At 61.9% G+C, this 17,489-nt stretch overlaps 2 protein-coding genes across 3 annotated transcripts; one reads left to right on the top strand and one right to left on the bottom strand.

Moving 5' to 3' along the window:
- The first annotated feature begins 7 nt into the window (after positions 1–7).
- LOC112994394 (CD209 antigen-like protein C) lies at positions 8–6,606 on the top strand. Of its 2 annotated transcripts, none has more exons than XM_064499370.1 (10): positions 8–428; positions 1,718–1,768; positions 2,333–2,458; positions 2,586–2,636; positions 3,053–3,172; positions 3,546–3,599; positions 4,281–4,370; positions 4,959–5,128; positions 5,628–5,737; positions 6,038–6,606. In XM_064499370.1, exons 2-10 carry the CDS (start codon positions 1,741–1,743, stop codon positions 6,171–6,173), a joined length of 885 nt encoding a protein of 294 aa, XP_064355440.1. In that variant the 5' UTR covers positions 8–428; positions 1,718–1,740; the 3' UTR covers positions 6,174–6,606. The 2 variants fall into 2 exon arrangements, with proteins under 2 accessions (XP_064355440.1, XP_025974505.1); XM_026118720.2 differs by lacking the exon at positions 8–428 and adding an exon at positions 975–1,221.
- A 1,200-nt stretch (positions 6,607–7,806) lies between these two features.
- On the bottom strand, positions 7,807–17,428 carry LOC112994398 (adhesion G protein-coupled receptor E3-like). Its single transcript, XM_064499340.1, has 17 exons — positions 17,344–17,428; positions 16,505–16,555; positions 15,262–15,396; positions 15,038–15,154; positions 14,394–14,470; positions 13,561–13,656; positions 13,187–13,355; positions 12,993–13,112; positions 12,739–12,911; positions 11,822–11,992; positions 11,549–11,743; positions 10,765–11,000; positions 10,453–10,519; positions 10,023–10,114; positions 9,277–9,445; positions 8,996–9,091; positions 7,807–8,599 (listed from the first exon to the last, which is right to left on the bottom strand). The coding sequence occupies exons 1-17, from the start codon at positions 17,375–17,377 to the stop codon at positions 8,546–8,548; spliced, it is 2,052 nt and encodes a 683-aa protein (XP_064355410.1). The 5' UTR covers positions 17,378–17,428; the 3' UTR covers positions 7,807–8,545.
- Between the last annotated feature and the right edge of the window lie 61 nt (positions 17,429–17,489).

The following is a 17,489-nucleotide window of genomic DNA, read 5'->3' as shown; positions in this document are numbered from 1 at the left end:
AACCTGTCGCCTTCTGATGCGACAATCTCCCGTTCGCCTGAGACGGCACGGAGGCTCCCCCAGCCTCCGGGCCAATGAGCACTGACACCAATATGAGGATGCTGCAAATGGCGTTTATTGTACGCATGTATTTGCTTATATACCTACAAGCATACTGCTATCTCTACGTCATATCCTTCCTCTTCCTTCCTCTTTCCGTGCCATCGCGAGATCTTCCGATCGCCGTTCCCTACAGGAACCAGCCTCGGAGGGGCGATAATAACTGCCGGACGCGTTCAAGCGCCTAAACCGTTGCCCGTCCAGCGTCCTGGGGAAACAGCGGGGATTCGTAGGCGTCGGGCAACGTTTTGGGGGTGTTTAGTAGTGTGTTTTACCTGCTGGAGTCGATCCCGAGCGCAGAGCTCCCCACTTGCCGGTTGGTCACATCGGTGAGAATAAAACATTTCGGTCGCGGTGTCGTTGAACGGCTTCTCCCTGTGCCGGCTGCTCCTGGTGCAAGAAAAAAAAGGGGGGGGAAGAAAAAGAAAACCAATGCACTCGTCATGCCGTGTTTTCCAGGGCACGTGGGCAAATCGCCCGCCCGCGGGTGCGCACGCAGCTGCCGCCGGCCTCCTCCCCTTCCCTTCCCTCCCCGCGCTGCGGTTTTGCTGCATGGGTGAAGCTTTTATTTATAGCGCCCATAAACAACCTCGGCGAATTCCCACCACCTCCCCGAGCCTCTCGTTGAACCGCGAGGGGTTTTTGTTTTCCTTATTTCCCCTCTCCGGGCTGGAGGAGGATGAGCCAGGGGATGCCCCGGAGCCTAAGCCGGCGTCGCTCCGGGCGAAACCACCTTCCCGGTGCTTCCCCCGTGGGAAACGCTGGCGTCGAGCCGCCCCGGTGCCGTTCCCGCGGCCGCCCCGAGAGTCGGGGCTCGGTTGGGCCGAGCGGAGAGTGACGAAGGCCACCGGCCCCGAGCGCCGCGGCCGCCTCGCTCCGGCGATTTGCATGCCGCCCTTCGCCGGGGCCCTGGCGGGGAGAGGAACCGAAACCCCGGGGTTAAACCGCTGGCCGAAGCGAAGCGCCGCGAGCAGGCGCGGGGCCGGGTGACATAATTGCTCCCTGGCGCTGGCGAGCGCCCCGTTTCGCCGCCGTCCCGGCAAAGCATGGCCAGGCAGGAGACGTACGGCAACTGGTTGTGCCCGCCGCCCTCCTCGGCCAAGCGGCTGGTGAGACAAGCAGGTAAAGATGCCTCCAAATGGGTTTTTTGGGGGTTTTCGGTTTTTTTTTTCCCGTGCCGAACCGTAAGGCGGAGGCGCCCGAGCGGCCCCGGCTCGGCGGCGGCCGAAGCGAGACCCGGGCTCGGTGCCCGAGTGGTCCCCGGGTTTGGGCAGGTGCGTGGACACGCTGCCACCGCGGCGTTTCGGGGCCATCGGCGGCGAGGTTGGGCTCCCTTCCGCCTCCGAGAGCCGGCGATGGGCGAAACGAGCCCGCGAGCCCTTTCCCACCCAGCGCCCACTGCCTGGGCGGGCTCCTTCCGTCCCCGGCGTTGGTGGGACGGGAGCCCTGCGACACCAGTAACACCAGTTTGCACCACCGCCAGCGGCCGGCTTGCACGGGGCTTCACGCGCGCCAACTCCTCGCCCCGGCATCATCAATCTCCTCCAAATTTCCAAGCAGGGCGATCAAGAACCCTCTAATTCCAAATCTTTTCCTTCTTTTTTTTTTATTTTTGCAGGGATTTACTCCGTAGCCGGCAAAATGACCCCGGTGGGCTCCTTCCGACCAGGTAAGGCATCGTCTCTGCCTTTCGGGGCTTTTCGGAGCGCGGCGTGCTGCAGAGCGCCCCGGCTGACGGAAAGCAGAACTCCCCAAGGTGCCTCCCCGGGGCTTTATTTTCAGCTCCATCGCTAAAACGCACCTATATAAAACACTAAAAAAAAAGGCGCTTTTCTCCGCCTCGCTCCGAGCTTCGTTGCTGCTAGAGCGGATTGATGGGCGATGGCTTCCTGAAGATGCTCAGAGACCCGTCAGCGGGCGGCCCTGACGCTGTCCGTTGTCCCTCGTCCGTTTTGCCGGACGCCCTCCGTCCGCTGCGGAGAGCTGCCGGTTTCGGGGCGATCGCTTGCGTTTGCGCCGTTTAGCGGAGAGGAGAATCGGGCTTCTCCAGAACGGAGCTGGGAGGAAAAATAGGGGCGTAAGAGCATGGCGGAGGGGCTCTGAGGCTACCAAAACCACAGGGAGGGCCACCAAATTGGGGACAAGGACTTGTGCTTGGGGCAAGAACCACCACGGAGGTGGCGCGTGGGTGGGCGACAGCTCGTTTTTCTAAGGCGGCTCCTTCTCTGCGTAGACTCCCCCGACAGCTTCGTCGACGAGGATGACTACGATGACGTGTCACTGTCTGAGCCCGATCACGACCGCAAGAAGCCGCCAGCTGAAGACGACCTGCAAACCCAGAGGAGCAAGGGAGGTACAGGTGATGCCCAGCTCCCCTGCCCGCACGTCGCGGGAAGCCGAGGGTCTCCGCCGGGCAGGATTTGGTCCTGCGGCCCCGGCGATGCCTCGAAGAAAGGCCACCGTGACGCTTCCCTTCTCGTCTCCAGGGGTTTACGTCCTGGCGGGGAAACCGGCGTCTTCGAGTCCCATCAGAGCGGGTGAGTCCAAGTCCCTTTGGTTCATCATGCCCCAAGTCCTCCCGGCACGGATTTGGGTGTCACACGGACGGATATGGGGTCACACACATGGATATGGGGATCACACACGTGGATATGGGGTCACACACGTGGATATGGGGGTCACCATGAGGCTGGGTCTTCTCCACTGTGGTGGTGGAGCCCGAGGCAGGAGGAAGGCCAGCGAGGTCTTCAAGCACCCCCAGACCCATAGCGTTAGGGCCTCTCGGCAACGAGGTTTATCAGCCTCTTCCCCAACGAACCAGCAATGAAGCTGCTGCCCAATTACACCAATTAGCTCCTTTGGGGGAAGCAACGGGCGCCATCTCCTACTCCTTCCCATGGAAGGAAAGGGGAAAAACCGACGGCACAGCCCTGACGGATGCTGTTCTCCGCAGGCGACTCGGTGGCCGGCGCAGGACGAGGCTGCCGAGAGAAGCCGGTGGTGGTCCTCTACGTCCTGGTGGTGCTGAGCTTCGCCATGTGGGTGGCCGTCCTCGCGCTCGTCGTGGTGAAGTGTAAGTGCCGACGCGGTCCACGCCGGCCCCAATGCGGCAGGGACCCGGCGGGGGCGGGAGATGGGGCCCGTCCCGTAGAGGAACACCTAGACGGAGGGGGTCGAACACCAAAACCACGTCGTCCCCGCGATTAAAGACAACGCGGGCGCGTTCGGCTAGCGCCTAGGAGCCTCCAAGTTTAGGTGTGGACAGAACGGCTGAGCGTATCCCCATCCGTAAACCGATTTGGGTTCTGCTGCGGATGAGCACGTGCGCGTGATGGTACAACCACCCAATTGCCCGCGTGACCCTACGCTTCGGGGACGCCCGACGCAGCCGGTGATTCATCCGGCTGTAGCCACACGAGTTGGATCTCCTCTGCTTTCCTCTCCAGACTCGGAGCTCTCGAGGGAGCTGAAGATGTTGAGCTCTAACTACTCCGAGAGCGGTAGGTTCTCGCGCTCTGACCTCCATCACCAAGGTGTTTCTGGACAGCAGTGGGAAGCGCTGGCTCCAGGCAGAGGGCGGGAGGCTGGTTGGGACACACCGGCTCTTTCGGGCGCTTTCCATCCCTGCGCTTCATAAATGGGGAAAATATATATATATAAAAATAATGAACCACGTTCTGCAAGGAGGAACCACTCCTTGCTCCGGTTCCTCTCTTACGGCAATAGGATGATGCCGAATTATTTTTACCCCAAGCCAAAGTCACGCTAGGGCGGCATCGCGGCTCGCTGGTGCCGTAGCGTTAAACCCGGCCGCGCTCCCACGCAGTAGACTCCCGTGACGCCCCAGTCCCGAGGGAATTAGCCCCAAACGGCACAAGGAGGAGCAAACCAGGCCTCGGGGCTTCAGGGGAGCTAATCCTAATTGCACTAAGTGATGCGGAGCGGGGAATTAGTCCCGTTATCTTTGTTTCCCGAGAACCCGGGTCCCGGGAAGGGCTTAAGCCTGATGGGAAAAAATCTGTGGAAGTAAAACACGGCGGGCTGGATCCTCACCCAACGCGAAACGATCGGCTAGTATATTGGATGAGGCATGGCCAGAGGACACCAAACGAGGGGTGGGAGGAGAAAGCCGGGGCTGGAGGCCGGGCCAGGCGTCTCACCCGCTGCCGTGCCCTCCCCAGTGCTGCAGGAGCTGTCGGAGACGCGACGGGGACAAGCCCGCATGAGGGCCAAGATGTCCAGCTACTACCAGGAGCTACAGGGCATCACAGGTAAGAGCCACGGGGCCACCTCCGTCTTGGCCGTTGCCTGCATCGGGCAGGGGGAAAAACATCTTCTTGTTTTACCTCGGAAAGTTGGATGGTTTCTGGGTGCTGGGGAACATGGCCAGGCTGCTGCAGATCTGTGCAGAGATGATGCTGAGATGGGTCGTGTGATGGACCAAGATGGGCCACGTGGTGGACCAAAAAGCTTTTCCAGCACAAGGGGGAGAAAATTGGATAAGCCAAGATGCTTTTGCACCTCCTGGTCTGTCTCCTCCGTGGCTTCGGTGAAGCCGGCGAGAAACCGGGGAGCGAGAAACGCTCGTGAGCTGCTGGTGCCACCACCGGGGAGGGGAAAACCCATCTAAAACCACCTAAACTCTCCCGGGAAATCGGTGCTTAACGATGAAAAACAACAAAACGGTGGTGGAAATGATTAGACTTCTGGAATCAAACTGGATGCTACAACCATCCTCAAAGAAATTATATATATATATATATATATATATGTTTATATAAATAAGATGCGTGGGCTTGCCGAGAGGCAGCGTAAGCCAAGGTCTCCACCAGGATCTCAGGATGGATTTTGCCCCGCAGGGTTGATCTGCAAAACCTTCCTGGATAACAGGAGGTGCTCGGCCGGCTGGAAGATCTTCGAGAAGAGCTGCTACTCCTTCTCTGTGGAGACCATGAGCTGGGAGGACGCCAAGCAGGTCTGCTTGGATCAAGACTCTCACCTGGTCATCGTTAACACGGAGGAGGAGCAGGTGAGTCGGCCGGGGATGGGGGGCAGCGGGAAACCCATCGTGTTGGGGGCGGCGAGATGGACACAGCCCAATTCCTGCTTTTCTGGCGTTTCTACTGTTGTTGGTGTAAGACCATCAAGAGCTCGGCTGTCTGGGCAAACCAGCCAAGGTTGGAGCTGTTTGGAGGAGGGTGGGGAAGACGCGTGGCCAAACACCAAACTGGCTCCTGTAGGACTCCTTTTTGCAGAAAACGGGACTAAAAACGAGGCAGGAGGGGTCGGAAGGGCTCGGTGCCCGTGGGCTCTCCAACGCCCGGGCCACAAAGCCCGGAGCAAAGGCTCCCGAGCGATTGCCGCTGTTGAGCGCGTCCAAATTCCCGAACGGCCGGCGAGCCTCCTCGGCCCCCGGCTTGATCCCTTTTTCCTTTTTTTTCCTTTTTTCCCTCTTTTTTCCCTTTTTCTTCTATATTTCTTCCCCCCCCCCTTTTTTTTTGCTGTTTTCACGCGCTCTGCCCTTCTAGAAGTTCCTAAAAGACAATATTAACAGCAGCAGCACGTACTGGCTGGGGGTGACCGACAAGCTGGAGGAAGGCAGCTGGCTCTGGGTTAACGGGCAACCCGCCACCCTTGGGTAAGAAGCGGCTCCCACGCTCCGCTTTCGGGGGGAAAAACGCGCCCCGGCGCTCGGCTCCGTTGCAAAAACGGGGCGAAAAATAAAACAAAGCAAGGGGGCGGCGAAAGCTGGGAGAGGAAAAGAGTCACCGCTTCCTTTTTAGGAGGAAACCGGTTGCTTTTTCCCTCGAAATACACACTTCCCCTCTTCCTTAGAAAGACGGGCAGCGCCGGTGGCTGATTATGGTTGAAACAGGGAATGAGCGGATGCGGGGGGAGGCCGGGGGTGACTTTGGGTTTGTTTTTTGGCTCCCGGCAGCTTCTGGAACACCTGGAGAGAAAACAGAGACAGGGAGCAGCAGGATTGCGGCAGCATCGGGCCCGACGGCATCTGGACCGACGAGCGATGCTCCCGCGCTCACCACTGGATCTGCGAGAAGTCCTGGCACTGCTAGGTCACGGCGGTGGAAGGGGAAGCCACCGCCTCCCCCTTGCAAACCCTGCAAAAAAAGAATTGCATTTTTGGGGTGAAAATCAGCAGCCGGCGCGCTGCGGCGTTAAAACCTGCTTGCATGCAAAAAAAAAAAAAACAACCCCGCTTTTCTCGGCGCCGTGCAACCTCCGCTTCCCCCCACGGCATTTCGAGCAGCCGGTCGCGGCGTTGCATCACGATTTCGGCTCGCTTCTCCGAAAAGCCGGTTTCCGCCGGAGAGTTTTGGTGCTTCGAGTCCGCCCGGCTCTGCCCGACGTGAGCTCGGTTGCAACAATGCAGCAAAGGCCGAGCTTCGCCTTTTTTTTTTTTTTAAGGGGGGGAATAAACCCAATTTTGCTCGGTTGTAAATCTTAATTCAGTGAATTCTTATCAAATAAAACCTTTTTCTTAAGAAACGCCGTGCAAACGCTAAGTTTTCTTTGTCTCTGCGCGGCTCCTTCCACCCTTTTCAGCAGCTCCTGGGTAAAAACGGAGCAGCGGAGTGAAAAAATCACGGCGCCCCGTTAATGCCAGCCGTGCACCCCAAAATCCCCCCCGGGGCTAAAATCTGTGATTTTGGGGGTTTTCGCTGCCCGTGGGGCCAGTCTCAAAGGCCTCTGGGGTGTTTCTCCGGGGCGGGAGATGAAAACGGGGCCGGGGAAATTCCCTCTCATCCCCCCCTGAAAAAGAGAAGCCCGAAGGTCCCGATTTAGCACCAGTTTGAGAAACGCTGGTGTGAAATTGGTGCAGGACCGGCCCCGCGGCGAGAAAGCGAAACCAGCCGAGGGCGTTTCCAGGGCTTCGGGCACCAGGGATGGGGGGGACTGGGGAGCACTGGGAGTGCTGGGATGGGGGACCTGGGGAGCACTGGGAGCACTGGGATGGGGGTGGTCCGGCCCCATGGATGTGGGGGGGACGGGGGAGTACTGGGAGCACTGGGCTGGGGGGAGCTGGGGAGTACTGGGAGCACTGAGATGGGGTCTGGCCCCATGGATGTTGGGGGGAACTGGGGGGGGGGGGACTGGGGAGTACTGGGAGCACTGGAGTGGAATCTGGCCCCAGGGATGTGGGGGGCACTGGGGAGTACTGGGAGCACTGGGATGGGGGGAGTCTGCCCCATGGATGGGAGGAGACTGGGGAGTACTGGGAGCACTGGGACAAGGGGAAGCCCATGGCTGGGGGGACTGGGAGCACTGGGATAGGGAGGTCCAGGGTGGGCAGGCCGGTTTGGGGGGAGCGCCACAGCCCATTGGCTGTCCCTGCTGCCACTCAGTGGCCCCCCACATGTGATAGGCTGCTGCCTCCTCTGCTCCCGCCTACCCTCCCCATAGGCTGCTAGCCCTCTCCATCTTCCTGCTGCTGGCCAATCAGACGCCTCCCCCAGCACTAGAGGGCGGGAGGAGGCATGCTGTTCCTGCCACTCCCCTTGTCAATCAAGGGCTGGCGGTGAAGCTAATTGGGCTCGGGGGGGAGAAAGGCGGGGCTTGGAGGGACTAAGCCCCGCCCACCCTGGGGCGGGGCCACGTGGTGGTGGGGAGCCATGGCCCCGTGGGACCCAGGCGTCCGGTTGCCCCCCTCCCTCTCCATGTCCCCCAGGAGTGGGCCCAGGCGTCCGGGACAGGCCACGTGTGTTTAATTGCCTCCTTTTAGCACAAAAAAAAATCCCCACGAGGGGCTGCGATGCAGCGGCCGAGGAACCCGCGGGTGGGATCCTCATGGGAACGGGTCAAATCCTTGCGGGAACGGGTCAAGTCCTCACAAAAATGCTGGAGCCAGGTTGGATCCTCAGGGAAGTGCTGGAACTGGGCCGGATTCATGGAGAAATGCTGGGAACTGGTCAGATTCTTGCAGAAGCAGCTGGAAACGGGTCAAATTCTTGTGGAAAGCATCTGGAAATGGATCGTTCCTTTGGGGAAATGCTGGAAAGAGGTTGGAGCCTTCAGGAAATGCTGGAAACGGGTCGGCTCTTTGCAGAAGTGCTGGAAATGGGTTGAATTCTTGGAGAAACGCTGGAAATGGGTCAGATTCTTGTGAAAAGAAGCTGGAAATGGGTTGTTCCTTGGAGAAATGCTGGAAATGTGTCACATCTTCGTGGAAAATGGCTTGAAATGGTTCATTCCTTGGAGAAGTCCTGGAAATGCTGCTGGAGATGGGTTGGTTCCTCCTGGAAGTGCTGGAAACAGGTTGTTCCTCAGGGAAGTGGCTGAAAATGGGTCGGACCCGTGCAGAAAACGTCTGGAAACGGGTCGTTCCTCAGAGAAATGCTGGGAACGGGTTGGGTCCTTGCGGAAAGCGGATGGAAACAGGTCGTTCCTCGGGAAAAGGCCGGGAATGGGCCCGCACGGTGCTGGGCCTTCATTTCTGCCACTCGCAGCCTTCTCTGCCCTGGGTCGCGGGCCTTTCCCCTTCCTGGAGGTGAAACAGAGCCGCGTTGGGCGCCGAGGTCCAAGGGGAGCCGTGGTGGAGGACGAGGGTCTGGGGGTTTCTTGCTCATCCCCAGCCCCACCACCCTCCCAGGGCTGCTGGAGGACGTGGGTGTCTGGGCAGCCCTCCCCTGGGCCACCCCATACCCCCCCGCCCCATTTCTGGGGCCCCTGGAGGACCCAGGTGTCCCGGTGGCCCTTGCATCTTCTGGGGTCCCTGGGGGACCCAGGTGTCCAGGTGACCTTTGCATCTCCTGGGGTCCCTGGGGGACCCAGGTGTCCAGGTGACCCTTGCATCTCCTGGGGTCCCTGGGGGACCCAGGCGTCCGGGCCCCCTCCCTGTGCCCCAAGGGGACCCAGGCGTCCGGGCAGGTCACCGTACCGTGATGGAGGTGATGTTCGACAACGTCATCGTCAGCTCCGTGCTCCCTGCTTTGGGGCTGAGGGCCCGAAGCCACCGCTGGTACTGCTCCGTCACCTGTGGCCACACGCACACGTGTCCTCGGGCGGCCACCAACCCCTGGGGACCTCCGCGAACCCTCCCGGGACATCCCCAACCACTTCGACCAGCCCCAAACCGGTCCCGGCAGCCCCGAGGATCCCCCGCCAGCCCCACGGGAACGGCGGCCACCCCGGACGCCGGGGTCCCGCGCGGCGCCATACCTGCCGGTTGAGGAGGCAGTGCACGACGAAGATGAAGACTCCCTGGAGGCTGTTGAGGCCGGTGAAGAGGAAGGCCACGAGCAGGGCGCTGGAGCGCGTCTGCAGCAAGCCCAGGCCCCACGTGCAGCCCAGGATGAGGACGTGGGTGAGCGCCTTGAACGTCAGCGTCCTGCGGAGGCGAGCGCCAATGAGCCCCGCGCCTCGCCTGCCCGTGCGCCGAACCGAATCGAACCGAACCCACTCGAGCCGAGCTGATCCGCACCAACCCGAACCAAATTCGACTGAATCAAGTTGATGCAAATCAAGCTGAACTAAATCGAACTGCATCAACTTGGACTGAACCAAACGGAGCTGAACTGAACTGACTCGAACCGAACCGACTCGAACCAAATCAGTCTGCACCATACCGAACTGGTCCGAATCAAACTGAATCGAATTGATCTGAATCAAACTGAATGGAACCAAAATGAACTGAACCGAACCAAATCGAACCAAACTAAACTGAGCCAAATTGAATCGAGTTGAGCTGCACCAAATCAAACTGAATTGAGCTGAACCGAACCGAAGTGTCTTGAACCAAATCAACTCTAAGTGAACTGAACCAACCTGAACAGAATCGAAGCAAATTGAACTGAACCAAACCACATCGAACTGAATCAAACTGAACCGAACCGGCGTTTCCTCCCCTCCATCAGGACGAGAGCAGCCGCGGCAACGGCGCCGGCGGAGGAACCCGCTCGACCCACCTCGTGCTCTTGAGGGAGGAGACATCCTTGTTGAGGGTGGACAGCTTGTCCCGCAGGATCCAGAGGGTGGTGAGGAAAAACACCAGGTTAACCTGGGGAGAAAGCGCTGCTTAGCAAGGCTGGGCACAGCAAGCTGGGCACTGCTCGAGCTGCCGGCGCTGCCTCGCCGGTAGATGGGCACCGATGAACCTTGATGCCCACTTGAAATCCATCAGTTTTGGGGAAAAAGGGATATTTACTGCCTGTGGCAGAAAAAATAGCGCTAATGCAAAGGCGCACGTCCTACGCAGAGTGGCTCGGTCCCATAAGACGTTAGCTTAAGGCCTTCCTGCACACACGTATCTCAATTTGCTCTTTTCTAACTCTTTTTCTAGCTCCGACCTGCTGCAATCTGCCTAAGCTCCAGGAGAGGAGGAAGGGAAATACCCACCAGGATGATGGCGCAGACCGGGCCAATGAAGCTCCACACGAATCCTCCCTTTGTGGACAGCCAGCAGCTAAAAGGCGAGAGGAGAAAAGGAGAAAAAAAATAAAAAACCCAACCACCGTAACGGTGGCGTGAAGAACCGGGCCCACTCCCTGCTCGTGCACGGCCATATTTGCATTTGCAAGTCCCCCGAGGAAGACTGTGCCCGGGGAAAGCGGCACCCACCCACGGCGCCTTGAACCCTCTTCCCCGGGGTGGAGGGGGAAGAGAAAAGCGGGCCGAGGAAGAGGAGGGCCAGCCGCGGCCGACGCTTACTGCTTGTCGGTCCCGTAGCCGCTGGGGTTGACGGCGATGGAGATGGCCACCACCAGGGCCGGCACGCCGTAGCCCGTGGGGTACATGTACCGCTTCTTGAAGCGGCTGGCGCTGGTGTAGTTGACCACGCGCAGGTTCCTGACGGTGAGGAAGAGGTGCAAGCCCTCCAGGAACATCCAGGTGAAGCAGGCGAGGAAGAGGTAGTGGAGGAGGCCAGCGATGATGGCGCACGCCAGCTGGGAGGAGAAACAGAGAGATGGAGACCGTCGTGGTCTCCTGGAGAGACCTGCCTCGGCGAGGGTCCTGGTGTCCCCGGCATCCCCACGCAGCTGCCCGGAGAGGTGGTGGCATCTCCAACCCGTGGAGGAGTTGGACATGTGCCCAGATGTGGCCTTGGGGAACCTCATGTGGTTGGATCCACGTTGAGTTGGGGTTGGACCAGAGACCCCCAAATGACCCTGTAGCCCTGGATATCCCATAATGCAATGCTCCACACCCACCCGGAGAGAGAAGGGTCCTCAGAGCCCTGAGGAACCTCCTGTGTTTGGACCCACATTGAGTTGGGGTTGGACTAGGGACCTCCAGATGTCCCTCCAACCCCAGCTATCCCATAATGCAGTGTCCCAAACCCTCCTAGAAAGAGGGGGGACCTTCAGCAAAGGGGCGGGTGAAGGTCCCAGGGCAGCGGCCAGAGCTGGACACCCTTAGCCCCAGGTCCCTTTTCCCTGGAGCTCCCACAGCTTCAGGCCGGGGAGCCCCCGGGCCATCCTGGGGAGCCCCACACCTGATTCCTGATGCGGTGCATGGCCACGAGGAAGAGGATGTCAGCCACGAAGAGGCAGATGCTGAGCTGCAGGTGGAGGGCGACGCTGACGTTCCAGAGGGAGCGGCACAGGAGGAAGGTGAGGATGGCGAGGAAGAGGCAGAGCACCGAGAGCGACAGCCCCACGTAGGTGACCAATCTCAGGGCGACGTTCTCCTGCAACGCAGCGCCGCGTCAGCTGGCTTCTCCCAGCCGCCGGCTCGGAAAACACCGCCGCGCCGGGGAGGACCCTACCTCCACGTCGCTGATGGCCATGAGGATGGCGAAGCTGGAGAGATGCCAGCAGCTGCAGGTGGTGTAGAGGTGGTCGCTCTCCAGGCGCTCGCAGCCCTGCTCCGACCAGCGGCCGTGGGTGCCCACTGGCTGCCAGGACACGCAGTGGGCCTCCTCATCCTCGCGTGGCTCCTGCGAAGGACATGTGGGCCATTGCAAAACCTGCTCAAGTTCCCTGCCCCGGTGCCGAAAACACCACCGCGAGCCGCTTGTGCATGGAGCAACGGATTCGGCAGCATTTCCCATGACCACTGCAAAGCCACCATGGTGGTTGGACCCTCCCCAGTGCCAAAAACACCACCACGAGCCGCTCGTGCATGAAGCAATGGATTCAGCAGCATTTCCCATGATCATTGCAAAGCCCACCACGGTGGTTGGACCCTCCCCAGTGCCAAAAACACCACCGCGAGCCGCTCGTGCACGGAGCAACGGATTCGGCAGCATTTCCCATGACCACTGCAAAGCCCACCATGGTGGTTGGACCCTCCCCAGTGCCAAAAACACGACCACGAGCCGCTCATGCATGAAGCAATGGATTCGGCAGCATTTCCCAGGATCATTGCAAAGCCCACCACGGTGATTGGACCCTCCCCAGTGCCGAAAACACGACCACGAGCGGCTCGTGCACGGAGCAATGGATTCGGCAGCATTTCCCATGACCACTGCAAAGCCCACCATGGTGGTTGGACCCTTCCCAGTGCCGAAAACACCACCACGAGCCGCTCGTGCATGAAGCAATGGATTCAGCAGCATTTCCCATGACCATTGCAAAGCCCAGCATGGTGGTTGGACCCTTCCCAGTGCCGAAAACAAGACCACGAGCGGCTCGTGCACGAAGCAATGGATTTTGCAGCGTTTCCCGCGGCGCCGGCACCCACCGTCTTGTGCCGCAGGGTTAACCTGAAGGGTTTGGAGAAGTTCATGGGCTTGCCCACGGTGCAGCTGACCACGTGGGAGTTGAGGCGTCCCGGCGGCGTCCCCTCCTCGGCGCTGCTGGCGTTGAGCACCGTCTCCAGGTCCTGGTAGGCGATGAGGGCCACGGCGCCGGTGCCTCCAGAAGAGCGGCGAGGGGGTGAAGCCGAGCGGCGGCTGCGAAGGGGCACTTTTGGCAGCGGCCGCGGGCGAGCCTCACCTTTCGACACGTTGGTGAGCACCTCGTGGCAGTGGATGTGCATGGAGGCGTTGCCTGCCGTCAGCTTCAGAATGCGGCCGTCCGGGTGGCAGCTGCTGGTGACCAGCTGGGCCACGGCGCCTGCGGCGAGACGGGGGGCTCAGCATCGCCGTGGGGGCTCTGCGCGGGGGGTGGCCCGCCAGCGTGCCACCTACTCAGGTTGTCCGTGGCGAAGAACTGGGGTTGGCGCTGGCCGTGGCGCACGGTGGCCTCCAGCACCAGCACCTCGGCCGTGTGCAGCAGCAGCCCGGTGGCGGCGGCGGCCTCGGGGCGACGTTGGCTCTGCAGCTGGGCCGTCACATCGAAGAGCGGGGCGAGGGTGTCCTGGGGGGGCAGAGGGGTGCGGGGGGGGGACGCCGGGGGGCATTGGGGGACGCCCGGGTGCATCGCAGGAGATGCACGGAGCGGACACCGGCGCGTGCATCGCGGGATGCATGCAAGCATCGCGGGATGCACGCGGGACACACGCGTGTGCATGGGGGGGACACACGTGTGCATGGAGGGGGACACGCGGGGGGCCAGCGCTGACCTGCAGGTTGATGCCACCGCTGCGGTCACCACTGCCGCTGCCGCAGGCCGCCCGCAGCCGCTGGGTCGTGGCGTTGAGCACGCGGCACCACGTGTCCTGCCGGTGCCGGCTCCGCTCAGGCGGGCGGCCCCCAAACCCGCCCTTTCTGCCCCCGAAACCCGCCCTCGCCGCCCCAAATGCCCCCTTGCCACCCGAAAGGGGCCCTTGATGCCTCCAAAGGGGTTGGCCCTGCCCCAAATGGGCCCTTTTTCCACCCAAAACGGCCCCTTTTCCACCCCAAACGAGCCCTCGCTGCACCAAGCATGCCCTCCCCACCCAAAACAGCCCCTTTTCCACCCAAAACGAGCCCTCGCTGCACCAAGCATGCCCTCCCTACCCAAAACAGCCCCTTTTCCCCCAAAAAACAGGCTCTCACCCCCTCTGGAGTGCTCTTTTCATCCAAAGCACCCCTTTTCCACCCAAAATGCCTCCTCTGCATCCAAAATGGCCCCTTTTCCACCCAAAACAGGCCTCGCCACCCCAGATGCCCCCTCTGCACCCAAAACAGGCTCTTTTCCCCCCAAAATGGGCCTTGCCACCCCAGATGCCCCCTCTGCACCCAAAACAGGCTCTTTTCCCCCCAAAACAGGCCTCGCCACCCCAGATGCCCCCTCCGCACCCGAAACGGGCTCTTTCCCACCCAAAATGGGCCTCGCCACCCCCAGATGCCCCCTCTGCACCCAAAACAGGCTCTTTCCCACCCAGAACGGGCCTCGCCACCCCAGCTGCCCCCTCCGCGCCCAAAAGGCACCCGGTTTTGCCCGAAGCACCCCGGTCCCGCAGGGCCCGCGTACCCCCGGGGCTGAGCGCCCGCAGCTCTTCCGCAGGGCCTCATCCTGCGCGGTTTTGTACTCGCAGGCGAAAATCCGCACTGGGGGGGGGGGGGGGGGAGCTCAGTGCACCGCGGCCGGATCCTGCACCGCGCCGGGGCACCGGGGGGGGCCGGATCCTGCACCGAACTGGGGGCCAGGGGCTGGAGCTGGCACTGAACTGGGCGCTGGTTCCTGCCCCAGACTGGGAACCGGGGGCCGGACCTGCACCAAACTGGGGATTGGGGGCCCGGATCCTGCACCCCACCGGGGCCTGGGAGATGGGGCTTTGGGGGGGGGGGTCAGATCCTGCATCCTCCTGGGGACCAGGGGTCGGGGAGGGGATCCTGCACCGTGCCTGGGGCTGGGGGGGGGGACAGGGCCGGAGGTTGGATCCTGCACCGTGCCGGGGGGCGGGGGGGCCGGGGACATGGGGCCGGATCTCGGACCGAAGTGGGGACACGGGGCCGGATCCTGCACCGAACCAGGGGACCGGGAGACGGCACCGGGGCCGGATCCTGCACCGGGGCCGGATGTTGCACCGGGGCCGGATGCTGCACCGAACCGGAGGGTGGGGGGCTGGGGGGGCCGCATCCTGCCGCCGGTGCAGCACGGGATCCGGCCGTTACCCGTGCAGTTGGGACCGTCGTAGCCGGGCCGGCAGATGCAGGTGAAGGCACCGGGCTGGTTGATGCAGACGGCGTTGGGGCCGCAGGGGCCCGGGATGGCCACGCACTCGTCCACGTCTGCAAGGCGGCAGGCGTCGAGCGGGGCCGGGGGGGGGCAGAACCCCCCCGAAACGGCAGAAAGCGCCCCAAAACGGCGGAAAGCACCCCAAAACGGCGGGCCTCACCGCGGCAGGCGTGCAAGGAGCCGTTGGGCGGCATCGACTCGAAGCCACGGCCGCAGCGGCAGAAGAAGCCTCGGCTGGGCGCCCCGACGCAGCAGGCGTTCTCGGCGCAGATGTCACCCGTGTTGCCGCAGGGCCCTGTCCGGGGGGGGGGGGGGGGGCTGAGCCCCCTGTGGGGGGCTTCCTCCCCCAAATCCACCCCAAAGAGGCCAAGCCCACCCGAAAGCCCCCAAAGCTACCCCAAATCCACCTGGAACCCAGGGAAACCCCCCCAAAATCTACCCAAAATCCAGCCAAAGCCCACCCAAAACAGCCAAGCCCACCCAGCACCCATGCGAAACCCCCAAGCCCACCCGAAATCCAGCCAAAGCCCTCCCAAATTCCCCTAAACTCACCCAAAATCCACCCAGCACCCAAGCGAAACTCCCAAGCCCACCCAAAATCCACCCAAAGCCCAGCCAAACCCCCCTAAACCCAACTGAAACCCACCCCAAACTCCAAAATATACCCAGAACCCCCAAACCCACCCAAAATCAAACCGGAACCCACCCAGAAACTCCCAAACCCACCCAAAATGAAACCAGAACCTGCCCCCAAACCCCACACACTCACCCAAAATCCACCCAAAACCCATCCAGAAGCCTCCAAATCCACCCAGAACCCACTCAGACCCCCAAACCCACCCAAAATCCACCCAGAACCTGCCCCCAAACCCCACAAATTCACCCAAAACCCATCCAGAAACCTCCAAATCCACCTAAAACCCATCCAGAAGCCCCCAAATCCAGCCAGAACCCACCCAGAATCTGCCCCAAAGCCCCAATCCATCCCCAAAACCTCACAAACTCACCCAAAATCCAACCTGAACCCACCCGAGAACTGCCCCAAACCCACCCAGAACCCTTCAAATCCCCCCAAATCCCCCCAAACCCACCCAAAATGCAACAAATCTCCACCCTGCAACCCCCAAACCCACCCAGAACCCTTCAAATCCCCCCAAATCCCCCCAAACCCACCCAAAATGCAACAAATCTCCACCCTGCAACCCCCAAGCCCACCCAAAACCCTCTACCCCCCCCAAAGCAGCAAGCCCACCCCAAAACCCACCTGGAACCCCTCGATGCCCCCCCCCAACTCCCCCCAGACCCTCCCAACACCCCTAGACCCCAAATCCCTCCAGACCCCCCCGAACAACCCCTAGAACCCCCCCGACCCTCCCCAAAACCCCCAAATCCCCCCGACCTACAGCCAGCCGTGGCCTCTGCCATGCGCAGGCAGCCCAGGAGGCAGCACAGACCTGCTCGGGGGGGGTCCGGGGGGTGTTGAGCCCCGTAAGGGGGGGACACTGGGCTCGACACCCCTGTCTGGGGGGGCTCAGCCCCCCCTTGTCCCCCCCGCCATGGGGACCCCAAACCCTCCTTGGCCCCAGCCCCAGGAGCTCCGGGTCCTCCTGGCTCGAGGCTCATCCCCCTCCCTCGAGGCTCAAAATGCCCCCCCCCCCACCTGGGGTGGGGGTGGGAGGGCTGAAATCCCCCAAATCGAGGCTCAGGTCCCCCCCTCCAGGCTGACCCCCCCGTTGGGGCTCAGATCTCCCCCCCGTTGGGGCTCAGACCCCCATCTGGGCTGAAACCCCCCAAACCAGGGCTCAGCCCCCCCGTCGGGGCTGAAACCCCCCAAATTGGGGCTCAGACCACCCCGTCGGGGCTGAAACCCCCCAAATTGGGGCTCGATCCCCCCCATTGGGGCTGAAACTCCCCAAATCAAGGCTCAGCTCCCTCCGTCATGGCTGAAACCCCCCAAATTGGGGCTCAGACCCCCCCCGTCGGGCCTGAAACCCCCCAAACTGGGGGCTCAGACCCCCCCAGTCAGGGCAGGCAGCTCCAGCACCGCAGCCCCATCCCAGCCGGATGCATCCAGGGCGGGGGGGGGGGGCCGTTTCGGGGCCCTTATCGCCCCGTTGCACAACTGGTTTCCGCCACCGTTTGGCACCCAGCTCCCCCCACCCCGCATCGCCCACCCCCACCGTGCCTCAGTTTCCCCCTTCGCCCCCGTTTCACCCCAAAATGACCCCGTTCCGCCACTCACCCCCAACGCAGCCGGCGAGCCCTCGACGCCCCATGGCTGGACCCCCCCCCACCTCCGGTGGCTCCCGCTGACGACACGGAGGTGCCGGGAGCCGGAGGGGAAGTGGCACCCGCTCCCCCCCCCAAACGCCACCCCACGCTGAGACC

Source organism: Dromaius novaehollandiae, chromosome 33 (assembly GCF_036370855.1).
Source record: "Dromaius novaehollandiae isolate bDroNov1 chromosome 33, bDroNov1.hap1, whole genome shotgun sequence".
Classification (NCBI taxonomy): Eukaryota; Metazoa; Chordata; class Aves; order Casuariiformes; family Dromaiidae; genus Dromaius; species Dromaius novaehollandiae.
Note: the sequence above shows the minus strand (reverse complement) of the source record. Positions and strands in the feature narration are given on the sequence as shown.